Here is a 15,293-nt window from a genome sequence, read left to right as displayed (position 1 = left end):
TTTAATTAATGTCATTAGATATTAGGTCTTTTTTTGTTTCTTTTGTTCTGTGCAGCCTGTAAATATAGGTGGATGTACAGTTGAGGTTGAAATAAATAATTTTAAGAATTGCATGATGTTTCATGGAATATTACAGATGCTCATTTTCTACTCGGTTAAACCTCGACATGAAGTAGCTGGATCTCTGCCCTAAAGGAACAGCTGAGAATTTCTCCTGACAGAGACTGGCATAAAGTTTTTACTGCCAGGGAAAGCAGAGGTTATAGGAACATGCTGAGTGCTTCATCAGATCTGTGTCTTCAGTCATCTGAGTAGTCCTTAAATTTTTGTCTAGGGCAGGACTGAGCAAAGGACAGATAGGCAGAATATCCTTATGCCTTACTATTTCTGCAGTTGCTCCAAGTGTGAAGCTAGTGCACTAGAAGACTGAGACCAAAGTGTCTGTCATGTACTGTTAAAGCATGTGACTTCAGGATTAATTTATAGTTAAATCCATAGCTGAAATAATCTAGGAACCTTGATACACCAGTAATTAAGTGCCTGATTCCATTTTGCCTATATTGCAGTAAATTACGAATAACTCCCTTGACACTGAAGAAATTGAACAGTGTGAAAAGTAAAGTTGACCCTAAGTGCTGTGCATGTTGATTTGATTGTCCATCAATGAAAACAAGTAAATGCAAATAAATTATTAACTGGGAAACAATTCCCATTACTTTAATTCATGCATTCAAGAGTTCACTGTCTTTGATGCTGCTGATACCTCTGTTCTCAAGTCTGAAGGCTATAGCATGTCAGCCTCCCTTTAGGGTTATCCCAAACAATTTAAAGAGGAGCTATATTTAAGCTTATGAAATTTTGCTTAATTTTATTACTCATCCTGCTTGTAATAATAAGCTTCCTGTAGTAGGAAAGAATGGTAATCAAAATGTGGAGTGACTTGTATGTGATTCTTCTGGGACGGAAGAGCAGTAATATTGTATATTTGAACAGTTCCCTTGGCCATCTTCTCTTCAGGAAGATGTTATCCAGGAAATGTAATTAGCATGCTTAGTCTACCAGCTCTCTTCTAAACCATTTTGGCCTAAAATGAAATGTGTTACCTGATTACTCTCATGGCATCTTGCATGGCATAAACAGCTGTATCCAGTGGAAGGATGGGAGGCAATAAGCACAAATTGAAATACAGGAAATTCTGTTTAAACATAAAAAAGAATCCTTTTTATTGTGATTGTAGTCAAACACTGGAATAGATTGACTGGAAAGGCTGTGGAGTCTCCATCCTCAGAGATATTAAAAACCTGACTGGACATGAAGCTGAAAAACATGCTTTAGTTGAACTTGGTTTAAGCAGGGTGGATGGACCAGACAGCTCCCTAATGTGCCTTCCCAGCCCCAATCATTCTGTGATTTTTAGGTTTGTGAGAGCAAGAGTAAGCCCATAGAACTGGATCTCTATTATACGAATAAAAATCCACTGAAATTTAGAAGACCCACTTAAACACGTCAAAATAAATTCCAGGTTGTTTTACTGCATCATGAAAGCCCACAGAAAGCATTGTCTTCAGATGCTTTGGATATGAGTCCTAAGCCCAATACTACAAAACATAAGCAGTTTTCTTGGTTTAGTTAATAACAACTTTGTAAGTCCAAGTAAATTAGCTTTCACTTTAGTACAGTGGAGTATTTGAAGAAAATGAATTAAATCTGGAACAACTGCAGTCTGCATCTGGCCACTTCTTTTCCCTTGGATGCCATGGAGTGGAAGGATTTGATTGCTTTCAGAACTTGCTTTTGGGTCATAAGAACACCCTAGCCATGAGATCTGCTATTACTATGGAACCAGAAGTATAAAAGAGATCTTCAGCTTTACTTCATTCTTCACCCTATAATTTTATACTGATAGATACAGCTGTAGACAGAGAATAGAAAACAGCTGTTCCTTGAAGTGAAGAAGATAAAAATGGCCTTGCTGCCCTCTCTTTCTCACATATCCTGTATGGAAATTGTTTAATTTATAGACATAATATCAAGAACAGTATTATTAAACTTGATCAGAAACCTGGTCATTGTGTGTTGTAGAATTAAAATGGTGGATGGGGAGTGGATTATATTTTTTGTGTCACAAGCTCACCCCAATCCTCTGAACTCTATCTATTTGTACATACGCAGCTGCACAGGCAGCTAGGTTATAAAAAGGCATCTAATTGCATATCCAGTTACAGTCTGAGGCAGAGCTGACATTTGTCTAGATATACTTGTGCTCTGTACCTGTAGCCTTAATTTGAGAAGCTCAGAAAAATAAGCGTCCATGGTTTTAAATAACAGTTTTATTTCTGTTCAAATGTTAATAAGTTAGTTAAAAATTAAATATTTTTAAAATTGATTATACTTTAAATTAATTGGAGGCATAGGAATTTAAAAGCTGTGATACTGTACAGAGATATCCCCTGTCATTCATTCTTTGGACTTTTTTGCAAAATTATACAATACTATCTTCAGAGTCACAAAACAAACAATTGGAAGACATAAGCAGTAGTGATCTTCTGTAATTAGAGACTAATTAACCTGAATTGAACTGCTGTTATTCCTTAGTGGCAAAGGGTTGAAGTGTTGATAAGCCAACTCTTTACAAACTTAAAAAAAAATACTTCTTAAAGTATTATATAGTTATCTAGACCTTACTTTATTACTAACACTTTCTATTACAAAAAATTAATATTACATGAAACTATTAGTGTTGCAATTAATATTACAAAACCATTTCTATTCAATATTTTCTCTTTTCAATAATTTAGATTTCATTTGGGAATACTCACTGAAACTATAACATGATTTCCTCTGTGTAAATATTTATAATTTATAGATGTCTAGGTAAAATAATAATTAAACAAGTCTAACATCAAGCAGAAAAATGTTTTTAGGTTTGCCTGTCTCATCTTCAGAATCAGGAAGAATTTCATTGTGGCACTGTATTGAATGACCTAGCTGTAAGGGGTAAATTAAAGATTAAAATACTGCTAGATTTTCAACCTGGAAGAAACAGAGGTAGATTTCCTACGGCAAGAGTTTCTTACACTTTACAACATCTGAGTATTGTTAGAGTTATTGTTAATGTATTATAAATGATTGGTGAGTCTGAAATGTATGGAGTTTCTTTTTTTTTATTATTACATCAAAAGACTTATGTCAATAAAACTGAGATCAGGCTCTGTCCCAGAATTTTGCAGTTGTTTTGTCAATAATGAAACTGGGCATGTGGTTCATTAATTAGCTCAACATCTTCCTATATTTAAGAGTGTATTTAACTTTCTGTACTATCAATGGATTCACTGGCAGGTGTAAAACAATAGATGATACTTTAATGTGCTCAGGGATTAAGATCTGGACAAACTACTGTTTAAGCACTATATTTAAAACCAGAAGCATCCTACTGCAAATCCACTGCTAGGTACAGAACATTTTCAAGTACATTTTCAAGTTCCTTTAACAAGCTGAGTGCAGACTGTATTGCAGACTATTGGCAAACATATCAGATCAAATATTTTAGGCGCTAATGCATCTGTATAGTCTTTGTGTTGACTTCTTTCTATCAGCGAAGTCTGTATAGTTGTCTACAGTACCAGGACTTGTCAAATTGCTTATTAGAGATTTTTGATTTAAGTATATAAAGATTAAAAGAATTTCACTGTTCTGATGTTTTAGAATTATTGTTCCTTAGCTGAAACATTCACTGCTGAAAACAAATACATAGTACAGACCAAGGTATATTAGTGTGACATATACATTTCTGATATAGAAATTGTCTGAAAGTAAAGGGAGTTGTTTTAGAAACGCACATTAGAAATGGCAACATCTTTCTTTTTATGGAATGAAATACTTGTTTGTCTTCTGTGTTTTTAAAAATATTTCCTAAAAGAATTTTTAAACAAGAGTGTTAGAGAAAGACACTGATTTATACCAGCAGAAGTACAAGCCTAATATTGTGAAACACTGAAGTAAGATAAAGTTTTCCAGCTCGAAAATGATGGAAGCAAGTGTACATAGCAGGCAATGTATTAGTCATTGACAGCAGTAGGAATAGGTGCAATTTTAGAACAGATTACAAGGCTGACTTTATAACTAATTTTAAAGTGTTTTCTCTTATTTATTCATTTTTGAAGGTTATGAGGATTATGATCACATGTGCAGCTCTGCATATCTGTCCACTTGGAGATGATGGTGACTCCTTAGAGAATACACGCAAACTCCTGGTTAACCATCAGCATAGTGCTCCTTTTATCCAAAAGATTTGATAACTGCTTTTCACCAGCTCTCCGATTTTGTTACATCATGTCTCTACCAGCCTAAAACATTTCCTAAAATGGTTCTTTTGCTGTTCCTTGCAATCCTATTATTGAAGGAAGATGTCTGTGGGAACTTTGGGCTTTTGGTTTCAGCACAAGCAAATGAAAGGAGGGTGGTTGCACACATGCCTGGTGATATTATCATTGGAGCTCTATTCTCTGTCCATCATCAACCAACTGTTGACAAGGTTCATGAAAGGAAATGTGGAGAGGTAAGAGAGCAGTATGGCATTCAGAGAGTGGAGGCAATGCTACATACCCTTGACAGAATTAATCTGGACCCCACACTGCTGCCAAATATAACACTAGGATGTGAAATAAGGGACTCCTGCTGGCATTCTGCTGTGGCTCTGGAGCAGAGTATTGAGTTTATAAGGGACTCTCTAATTTCATCGGAAGAAGAGGAAGGGATGGTGCGATGTGTGGATGGATCATCATCATCTTTCCGCTCCAAGAAACCCATTGTTGGTGTTATTGGACCTGGCTCTAGCTCAGTTGCTATCCAGGTCCAGAACTTATTGCAGCTTTTCAATATACCTCAGATTGCTTATTCTGCCACAAGCATGGACCTAAGCGACAAAACTCTGTTCAAGTATTTTATGAGAGTTGTGCCATCTGACGCACAGCAAGCACGGGCTATGGTGGACATTGTCAAGCGCTATAACTGGACTTATGTTTCTGCTGTACATACTGAAGGTAAGAGGTTATTTTTTTCCATATAAGAATGCCTTCGAACTACTTTGATGTGGTCTAATAGATAGATGATGATAGTTTGATGTTAGTTTTTTTTTTTTTTTTTGCCAGTCAGTTGTCAACAGCATAGACTTTTACTTTACTTAACAATAACTTCACATTCTTTGTGGCGCTGAAGTAGCATCATGTTGATAAGGGCTGAAAACACATTTTGAAATACAAGATTGCGTGTGCTCTAGGGCCACTTGTTGCTAAAAGTGCTTGCTTGGAGTCTCCTAAGTGACCTAAATTTAATTTAGTCAACATTTATTTTTCTTTATCTACCAATCAGTATTTATGTAGAATAATAATTTAGACTACATCAGTATCAATGGGTAATGAGAAAGCATCTGCTCTTCCTAGTTCAGAAGAGGGCTAAATCATCATTTGAAACTGTGGCTGAGTCAGAATGTGCTCCTGCTTAATATCCGAGCCACTGAGACATGAATACTAGAAAGCATGTAATTCTGGCTAATATTTGAATGCAAGTTGTCTCAGCTTCTCAAGACCAGAACTGTTTCTACCCATTTTATAGTACTCCATGGAGTATTGCACCTGTTTCTTGCTCTGCATCTGGCCACTGGTTTCAAGAGTGGGCAAGGGAAGTCTCTTTGAATCTTCTTCACATATTTATCCTCCATCAGGTGTCCAGAAAAAAATTAGAACTGTGTGCTAAATTGCTTTCCTCTTTTTATTAATTTGAGTTAGACCTTAAGCTTTCTACCCAGTGCTCAGAAGAGTATGTGATTAAAGGTAAATGCTATAGAAAAGCTTATCTGACTTCACCATTTCTTGTATTGACAGATTTAAGTGTGTTCATCTTGCTACAAGTGACTAAAATTTCATATTGCCTTAAGAACTGGCTTCACTCTGCCCCTCTCTAATGACACCACCTCTTAATGAGTTTTCTGGAATTAGATTGTGTGGTGAATTTTAAGATCTCACTGGGTCACCTCTGTTCAAACAAATGCTGAATGGAAGGCTCAGAGTATGATCTGGGAATGAAAAATGTTATTAAGAGATTGAGTAGTGGTGGCAACATTGCCGAACAGCAGCAGATGCTTCTGGCTATCTTACAACCAATAGAAATCAGATTGTCCTTCCCACACACTGAGTATGCTTCTCTGGAAGACTTTATACTATTCAAAGCCCTTTTTGGGGAGATGCTGGTCCAATGCTAGCATGTAGAGTTCTTTTTCCTCCTACAAATATGTAGATAGATCATTCTGCAGTATAAAAAAAAAAAAAAAAAAAAAAGTTAGAACTTGCATGCAGATTGTTGCAATCATGTTTCCGTCATGATAATAAAAGCTGGTAAATAACTGCATCCTCTTCCGTATGGGGACGCATGAATATATTAGCAGTTTAATATAACAGTGTATAAATCACTCTATGTCACATCATGGAGTGAAGGTATTCTGTGCCAGCTGATGCCTTTGGCATCGCTTGTTGTGCAGCCTTCATTTCACAAATATGTATGAATAACATCATGGTCAAAAATAATGCCACTGATGTGTCACATTTGCATAGGATTTTATATCCTGTCTACTTTTGATGACTCGTCTAATTTTCATGATGAACAGCTTCTACACCTTTGCTTATTGAGAGGGCATGCTTATATATTCAGTGTGGGAACTGTCAAGCTTATCTCAAGGTCTGATTCTGCACCGAGTGAGAATACTTACTTTTACCACTTCCTGTGGACACTCTGTTTAGAGCAGATGGTAACATATGGCATGCTAATCTCATGGCAGAGGAACTTTGCACTGTGCATTGGAAAGAAGGGAATAGAGACACAAGGGCTGAAGCTGGAGATAGCTGCTATGGGCAAGACAAGAGTGAAAAATGACAGGGAAGCTGAGTGTGAAGAAGTAGAAATGACAATATTTCTAGTACAATATGTGCCTCTGCTGGTATTAAAGTGGACGAGATAGGTGGTACATTGTTAATACCTGAGGCCTCATATCATTCATAGCGTATTTGCAGCAATATAGCTCTGGACTTCAGTGAACTAACATTAAACTTTGTTCTGGGAATCTTATGATCCTATCATCTATTAGCATAGTCTGGTCATGATGATGAATATACTCTCCAGTTAAATAACACCACATAAATGTTTTCTAACAGTAGAGTATATGGTATCTATACTGAGGTAGAAAAATACAAAGTGGTCAAGGTGTTTCCTTCAAATGTGACAACGTCTGATGTTCTGGACGCTTTTCAAAGATTATGGCAGATGTTATCCCTTCCAGTAACAGAAAGATTTTTAAAAAAACACCATAAAAAACCCCTATAGATGAATGTTAAAGAAAAGGATTTGAGTAAATAATCAAAAAAGATTTTTTTAAAATATTATTTTTATTTTGTAATTATTTTTCATTTTAATATAGTATCTGTTTACTTGTAAACATTCTGAATATGCCCCTCTACTCAGTGTCCTACATTCATAGGCATCATTTAAAAAAAAAGAAAAAAGAAGTGTTGAATCTTGCTCCTTGCAATCTTTATTGATTTAGGAACTTGCCCACCTATTGAGAGTGGTCTTTCTTTCAGTGCCTCCAGTAATTCTGACCACCTACATTCATTATCTTTAGCTAATCTTCATGCATTAACCAGAATCTTCTAAAATATAATGTTTGATTTCTGGGAAGGATTTCCGAGGAGAGGGAGGGTCGTCTCTTTCAAAGATGGATGGGAAGAAAAGAAGAGGCAGAAAAAACTTGGTTATTTCACTGTTTCAGTAGTTTCATCAGCAGATAAAGTTATATGTCTCTTTTTAGTCTAATATAAGAAAAGACTGGTGTAAGTCAATGGATTCTTGTTTGAATCTTTCCTTCTGCGCTTACTAATATTCTCTGCAGTGGATTAATATTTTAGGAGGTTGACCTGAAGTTGTTTTGTTAAATCCTTATTCAAGACTTCCAGATTTAAAATACATGAAATTTTTTAGAGGTTCTCATAACCTTGGCTCCTTTGACATTAAGCATCATGGTATGATCTAGGTGATGCCTCCAGGTGATGCCTCCAGGTGTACAAGTAACCACTAAGAGTAAATTTCCTAAGAGTGGGAAGGTAGCAAGCACTGGTGTCAGTGAAGCTCTTGTAATTTTAAGGAGGAAGTTTCTTCAATCCAATTAATAAGAAATATGAGTAGCAAATGAAGGATATTTCTCATAAAGCATCAACAATCCCCACTTATTGTAGTGTACTTTACATATGCAATCAGAAATCTTTGCAAGTATTAGGTAGACTTATATTGTAACTCCTCTTGCTCAACTCTGTCAGGAAAGATATGTGCCACTGGCATCATTATCTTCCTCCACTCTTCAACTCTTCCTTGTTTTTAATGATTTGTGGGGCTCTACTCTGAAATAATCTGACTTTAAAAAAAGCCTTTTGTACCCATCATCAGGGCACTTTTTCAAAAAGCCTCATCAGTTCTGCAATCCAGGTTGTACTGTAGCCCCATGAAGAGGCTCATTGTCACTACATGGCAGGGAGGTAGGAATGAGTGAACAGAGAAAATGTAATGGGAAACTCCTTGTACTGAGGACCTATGACTTAAAGCCTGAAGTAAGTGACTTCAACTTTATGGATTGCTACAACAAGCATGCAGGGTGTGCTGGAGATCATTTTATTTGAAGTCTGCATATTCATCTACTTCTTTCAGCTGGCCTCACGGTTGTTTTTCTTCCACCATTGTGATAGTAGCAGAGCTTAAGCAAACTTTCCTTAAATTTAAACCAACTTTCACTTCTTAAACCAACTTTGCAGACAGACAACAAATCAATAATGCAGCCAAGAACTCTGTGCCTCTCTCTGAGGCAAAGTAACTCAGCAGAGAGAAGCCCTCTAGTTTAGTCCCCCAATTTCTCAGAGCACATTAGGGATCCTTTTTAGCTTAAGTAACTGTTTTTCACCCCCAGGGTCACTAAAGCATGTAGAAGGGTTCATTTAGAGGAAGACTTTTTCTGGTATCTGGCTTTTGGGTCCTTATGGTTGGTATGCAGATAGGCCATGCAGCTCAAGCACCCCTGCCATGTGGTCTCAGCCTTTTCTTGCTTAACCACCTGGTACCACAACTAATCAGAAATGGTTGGTGAAACCAGGGAGAAGTTGGCTGTCTGCCATAAGAGACAAAGAACTGTCTGTTTACCTCATTTCCCATATGAAAACATTCTTTGTTTTTTTTTGAAAGATCAGAGAAAAATATATAAAATTTTCTTTTCTCCCATCATTGCAGTTTGAAAGCCTCATTGAAAGCCCATTTGAAGTCATACTGCCCTGTTGACTAGATTGACATTTGGATCAGGCCTTCCTAATCAGAAACAAGGTCAATACATGAAAGTCTGTGCTTAAAATTTGCCTGGAGCCAAACGAATTAATAATTTGAAAGGCAATTTTCATTGCCATTGGAAACCATTTATTTTCCCGCTCTGAATGCAGTGAAGAGGTGATGTATGCTGGAAAAATAGAATTGCACAGGGGTACAATTGAAATACAATAGGCCAAATTTATTGGGAGTGGCAAGAGATAAATTTCACTCCATTGTGTAAAAGGTGTGATTTACTTTTGAACACAGGCTTAAGAAAGAAGTCACTCTGTTAACATTTTCTTTAGAGAGCTCTGCAGGTAAACACTGGAAAAAACTCATTCTCAGAGTCCTCTCTGTTTAACATCACTTTCCTCCATTTAAATTTATCATAAGTGCATATAGAGGGGGGGTTCACATTCATTTTCTTAGCACTCTGACAAGCATAACAAAAGCAGAACTTTTTTTTTTTTTTTCCTGCAGGTAAGGGTTATTTCACACATTTCCTTTCATATTTGTTCAAATGTGCCTGGTTACAAGACTATTTTTTGCCTACATCTTTTGCTATAATGTAAAGAGGAAAATGAAAATTAGTCATAGTCTTTGAGAACAGGATGAAGAAATTAACAAAAAAGCTGCAACAAGTTGACCTTAAACCTGCTGCTTGGAACAAACTGTACTTATATGACATTGTGGATATTTTCTTTCAGACTCTAGATTTTTCTTCTTTAGATACAAAAACACAATCATGGGCAGAAATATTATTTTCTTTTCACAAAATAATATGATTGAAAATTAGGTTAATTTTATTTTAAGCATAGGTGACATTTTTTCATGCTTTATATGTAGGAAACCCCACATAGGAGTAATGTACCAAGAAAGTTCTTTGCTAGTCCATGAAAATATTTTTAGTTTCAAAGAAAATTTATTTCAAAAAATCTGATTCTGAAAATTGAAGAATCTTTTTTCTAAATACTGGAAAATGTTCTATTTCAACAATGTTTCATTTTTTGCTGTTGGGTAAAATAAATACTTGTGTTTTATGGCAGTTTTCTAAATTAATTTTATTCTTAAATTAATTTTTGAAACTTTTAAACTGTTTCAAATATAAATGTTGAGATCAGGATGATCACAATTTGATATGCTCTCAATCACATTGATCTTTTAGCAAAAATAAAGAAATATCTCTCATTTGAAAGAAAATGGAGGAAATGGAAAACCCAGTTACAGTCCTGTCCTGTTGAGGTGTTTGATCATTTTTATTGAATGTTGACATCTATAACAGAGGTGGCTTTTCTTTTTTTTTCTCAATTTCAAATATTTATCCTAGCATCACAATTGTGAAAAGTGAGGAAATGCTATCAATCAGCTGGGAATATTGAGGTAGAAAACTGAAGTAACATCAAGTTAATGTTTACTTTGTTCTGCAGTGACAGAATAACCAGATAAATAGGAAGCACTTTAACATTGCTGGCAGACTGCTCAGGCCAGAAATACCCATGGTGAAGTATCCTGACTAACAGAAAAATGCAAATCCAGGGGCATACTCTGGAATGTAATGGGGATGAAGATTGTTAGGGGAAATACCATGAGACAGCAAAGAGAAGGTGAGCAAGGAGGTGTGCTATTCTAAAGACTTTTTAAATCACTTGGAAAGGAGTGATATAGGGTGGACATAACCAAAACTGGGATATCTGAATCCTCAAAATGTCACCTTGCTTCTTTTCTTTAGGACCTAAGTGTTTGAATGTCACTTTTCCCCTCCCTTAGACTCTATCGTTACCCAACAAAAGTTCCAGTGTCATCAAACTTGCCTTCACTGAGAAGAAATGGTAGAAGTCTAGGGTCCTCCAGCTTCACCTTAAATTTGTCTTTTGCCTTAGGCCTGGAAATGCCACAGTCCTTTTCCCCATCCTCAGGGTGCACCTCTTCAGTCAGGGAAGAATCTGTCAAGTTGATGAGATTTGGAAATATTTCAGGAAACAAGATTCCACTGCACGGTGCCTGCTGGGTCAAATCAATTTTATGAAAGATAGTCCTTCTAATATATGCTATCAGATGACCATGGTTAGTGACAGCGATTCACCTTCCTGTATCTCTTGTTGATATTCGGTCTTTGACATGGAAAAATACATGCTCTAGACCTGACTGGAAAATAGATATTCCATACAACATTAAAAAAAAAAAGAGTTCCTGAACTACTTTTTACCCCTAGTCAGAACTGAAAGACAAAATAACATTTTTTAGTGAATGAAAGCTATGATAAAATTCAGAAGTCAGTCAAAATACACTGCTTGTCTTGTGGTTATATTAAAAGAGTTGATGAAAGGTAAATTTATAAGTGGAAACTTTATTCAAACAGCTGTCAACTTTTAAATTTTTTGCACAAATATTAATGTTGTGCAAATCCTTGGCAGTTTTGATAAAAGGTATTTTAGTCAGGGAACAAATGGAAGGTTCCCCCCCATCCCATTTCACTTGGCACATCTTCTATACTAGCAATCTTGTATACAGATTAAACATTTTTGGATACATTGACATCTCATTAACCCAATAGATAAGCAGAGGCTGATGAACCAGGTCCCATTATTCATTATTTGTGTTGATTTTTGTTATTTGTACATCTATTTTATTATTTTTCTTTCTTATTATTGAAACCACAGTGTTTTCTTTTTCCATGCATGCTACCCAGTGACAGGTAATTTAAATAACAAATTTGTGAAGTAATTTTCCTTGGATATCAAGGTCAAAAGTGCAGTTAGGATACTTTGGTATAAGAAAAATCCCTAAGACACTCTTTCATATTACTTGATATAGGTCCTGTTACACAGAATTCAGGGGAGATCAGGGCCCTGTTGTGACGGGAGCCAGGAAGAAGGGGAGAGAGACAGAAAAAAGCTACTCAACATCACTGGAAATGACTAGGATGAGAAACCAATTTCCAGACTGCTAGTTTAAGACCCCAGGTATGAAAAGACTTTATCAGACAATAGAATTTAATTTCCTACATAAACAAGGAAAAGGAAGATGCCTTGCACTTGTCAGTATCTTTATGCATCAAAAACACATTGTATGTAGCTTAATAGTGTGGGAGTTAAATCAATGTTGCTTCAAAATTGGAAAGTTCCTTTACAGTTAAGGAGCAGAATATTTACATCGGTGCATATATGAAGGACCTCTTTCTGTACTTACAAGAGTTAACTTCTGATTTCTCTGAAAGCTAGGAAAGGCAAAATGCCTGTGCTGGATCTTTTAAACTTTTCAGTCTTCCCTAAGGAAGTTCTGACTAGCTAATTTTTTAATCATGAAGGAGACATTGATCGTGGAGGTGAATCAAAAATTATAGACTTTGCTTTAATTTAATTTTGAAGCCACTGGACAGAGGATAACATTGGATCAGTCTTACTAAAATCTGATCACTGGCTCCTGATGATGTGGAGTCATACCATGTTGTAATGCAAACTATTATACATAAATACATTGTATACATTAAAGAAGTGATTGAGAAGGTTATTAACAGAACAGTTACCATTTACCTTGGCAACTTAATTTTGAGATAATCCTGTTCATAAATCACGGTCTTGTTTTTAAGCTAACATAGTTTAACTCATAATTCTAAATATACTGACTTGAAAAAACAAAACAAAACAAAACACCACAGTTAGTATTTACTCTAATTGAAGGATTTCCTTTTTTTTTTTTTTTTTTTTTTTTTTTCTGGAAGTGTCTTGCAACATTTATGGCTGGCCAGATACATGATCCAGGTGTTATATGCGGAAGCCTCCAAATAAAATCAATTACATTGTCAAAGAGCAGACAAACAAAACATAGGAAATGGCTATTGCTCAAAGTGAAATATGCACTAGGCAAACTGGAAATATAATAACAGAGGCAACTGGCAAACCAGCACACTGAATAAATCACATGGCCAAAATCAACCTAATTGTTGAGAACAGTGAAAAAATTAGGAAAATTATCTGTTCCTCAGTCTGTTTTGATCTAGTTAAATGCTTCTTTTTTGTCTTTAACTAGCATTTGAATTTTTTTCTTTTTTTAACCTTTTCTTCTAACTTCATAGATGATTTTACAGGCATTAGGAGGAAGATGAATAGTAGTACTGCCAAAACAAAGGGGCAAAATTGTAGCGAGAGGACTAGGATTGAGATGGAAGTACTAGGAAATTACCTTACCTCAGAGCTAAGATTTTTGTGAACAGGATAGTCACAACAGGTGAACCAATTCTCCAATATTGTTATTTTGGAGTGCATAAAGCTTTAGGCAAGTATAGATAAACTACAGTTGATCTAGCATGGCAGAGTCAAAGAACTTGTTCACCTTTTCCTGATTTGAAATTACAGAAGTCTATTTTCCATATCTTAATATTGCTATGTAAGATAGGTAATAAAATGACAACTTGTCATTGGTAGTTATTGCTTAGGCTAAAACACTGTTTATGAAGATACACACAGAGTATCTTCCCTTAAGGCCTTCATGTAAGACAGAGTTGAGTTCACTGTTGGATAGTCTGTTCAGACTGTGAATTATCTGTTCTTCAAATGGAATGTATGACTGTGTTTCTCCAATTTATAACCATGTTATCTTGGTATGTTCTCAGAGCTTCTCTTCTCGGGCATTATTCTAATCTTTCTTTTGGCTAAACCAAAGAGTTTTAGGTGTCCCATATTTCTGTAAAGTGGGTTTTCCAGATGCTAAGTTATTCTTATAAGTCTTGTATCAACATTTACAGTTTTGTCAATTCCTTTTTTAAAAGCATGTGCCTTTTTTTTTGTTCCTTTTTAGGGGAATTGATAGTCCATCTATTTCTTCAATTTGCTGTCAGGCAGGAACTTGTTTTCCACAGATCAACATACAAGCTGCTGTTTCTTACCTTGTTAGCAAATCAATACAGTGGTGGTCTATAAACTTGTACTGGTTATTTTTCCCTTTTACAGTTATCTGCCTCTATCTTGTTATAGATCATCTTCTGCCTATCTGTCTTACTATCTCACCTTCCTCATGTTAAGTGGTTTTTGTTTCTCTTCCTACCCTCTTCTCTTTTTCTGTTTATATTAACTCTTTGTTTCTCTCCCCTCTTAGGTTTAACTTTTTTTCCTCTTATCCCTCCCAAGTCAAAATAAGATTACCAAACAATTTCAGGTAGATAATTGTATGAATAGAATAGAATGCACCGATTTGGAAATTTCTAAAACTTTTGATCTATGTGATCATGGATATCAAAAAATGAAGACTGAGCCCTAGCTAAAATAAAGGCCATCAAAGTTGCTCACTATTTTTAAAGCTCTTTCACTTGGAGAATCTAGACTTAGTCCTGATGTCTTCTAAGGTTCAGGCTTTAAAGTCCAGATTCTCATTTGAAATATCTGGTTATATACTGTTCAGCAATTATACATTTATTTTGTCTTAAAGCCTCTAGTATCACAGTTGTTTAATTAACAGATTTGGCATTTAATGAAAAACAGGACATTTCTTCATTTAAAAGCAAAGCCTTGAAGGTGAAAGATAAGCTGAAAATCTTCCTCTATTTTAAGTTCATCAGTTTCAACAATCTTCATACCCAACTTCATTCTCAATTACATTGGAATAGGGTTCTTGGTCAAAGTATCTGTTGCACTTGAACCCAACACCATGTCCCATCCACTTTCTCTCCACCAGATTGCCTGAGAGATGGTCTTTGTAAGCAAGACAAGCAAGCAGTCAGGGAGCATGCTGACATGTTCTTAAGGGTGTTCCCTGGCTTGCAGAAAGTCTTGTAGATGGCTGTGATCTCAGAGCTATGCTGAACAGGCAGCAGAGATGCATCCTGACAGCAAGTGAGTGGAACTATATTTAGGCATGGAAAAGGAGCAAAACCCAGAAGTTTGGAAAGGGATCTTATGCCTTCT

General features: G+C 35.8%; 1 protein-coding gene across 1 annotated transcript in view; it reads left to right on the top strand.

Annotated features, from left to right (window-relative positions):
* GRM5 (glutamate metabotropic receptor 5) overlaps positions 1-15,293 on the top strand; it is a 272,568-nt gene that overhangs the window by 5,421 nt on the left and 251,854 nt on the right. The window contains 1 exon segment of the mRNA XM_032990966.2: positions 4,164-5,042. Within this exon segment, the coding sequence (XP_032846857.2) occupies positions 4,364-5,042 (679 nt within the window). The 5' untranslated portion in view covers positions 4,164-4,363.

The sequence above is a fragment of the Tyto alba genome, unplaced genomic scaffold (assembly GCF_018691265.1).
Source record: "Tyto alba isolate M040663 unplaced genomic scaffold, T.alba_DEE_v4.0 Super-Scaffold_2, whole genome shotgun sequence".
NCBI classification, from domain to species: Eukaryota; Metazoa; Chordata; class Aves; order Strigiformes; family Tytonidae; genus Tyto; species Tyto alba.
This window is presented reverse-complemented; position numbering and strand designations above follow the sequence as displayed.